The 920-nt window shown below is 33.5% G+C and overlaps 1 protein-coding gene across 1 annotated transcript in view; it reads right to left on the bottom strand.

Moving 5' to 3' along the window:
- Positions 1-624, bottom strand: part of LOC111400091 (putative clathrin assembly protein At2g25430) — a 9,319-nt gene extending 8,695 nt beyond the window's left edge. Inside the window, exon 1 of the mRNA XM_023027540.1 lies at positions 444-624. Coding sequence (XP_022883308.1) covers positions 444-624 — 181 coding nt within the window. The remainder of the gene's footprint in view (positions 1-443) is intronic.
- Between the last annotated feature and the right edge of the window lie 296 nt (positions 625-920).

Genomic DNA, 920 nt, shown 5'->3' with positions numbered 1-920 from the left:
AAAATTCTTTTTAATTCTTTTCTTTTTATGATAAAACTTAATTTTATCAATTTTAATTAAAAACTTTATAATAATTTTTTTTTAATTTTTGTCTACAAATTTTATGTTCTTCTCCTTTAATTTATTAAATCGTTAATTTTTATTAGTATCGATGTAAAATGAATCTATGTCTTACGTATAGTAATTACAAACCGGTTCGCTTATTTTTCTGATATTATATTTTATTCTATAATCTCTTGTTCAGTGTTTTAATGTTTTAATTTTTGCTGGATAGAGTACAATTTAGATGCAGACTTGAGATGGGTTGTGGGAAAAGCTATTTCAAATAGTAGCTTTGATAGTTTCACTACTATATTAGAGCTGCTAGATGATCAACACGTGGATATGTTATGTCGATCATTTCTCTAGCCCCTATATTAGTTGAGAGGTGCAGTACTCTATACAGATCATTGATGCACTACTATGTCCACTGCTTAGACCAATCGACGGTGATGCCTTCCACTTCGATCTCGGGGACAAGGCCGCTACTTTCTTTGTGTTTGAGTTTACCCTGATGACTGACTGAAGATTATGAATGATGAAGCAGCTCGTGACAGTACTCAAAAAGCAATGACTGCATGACATGTATTTTCACAGATAGGGGATGGTTCTTCTACCGCAGTTGATTAGCACAATCAGTAAGTGCGACCAAATGTTAGACGGATTGAAGCTGTTACTAGTCCATATCCTTGAAAACGTAGTGTGATGTTATTACAATAAGACTGTGATCGACATTTTTCATTTGAAAATTGTCAACGATATCGATGCCTTCAACAACTATCCATGAGGTAGGAGATGTTTTCATGACAACTTTCAAGGGGTCTATACGTAATTACGATACTTATGGATTGCCCCTCGCAGTGCAGGTAAATATTTAACAT

This window comes from Olea europaea, chromosome 9 (assembly GCF_002742605.1).
Source record: "Olea europaea var. sylvestris chromosome 9, O_europaea_v1, whole genome shotgun sequence".
Lineage (NCBI taxonomy): Eukaryota > Viridiplantae > Streptophyta > Magnoliopsida > Lamiales > Oleaceae > Olea > Olea europaea.
Note: the sequence above shows the minus strand (reverse complement) of the source record. Positions and strands in the feature narration are given on the sequence as shown.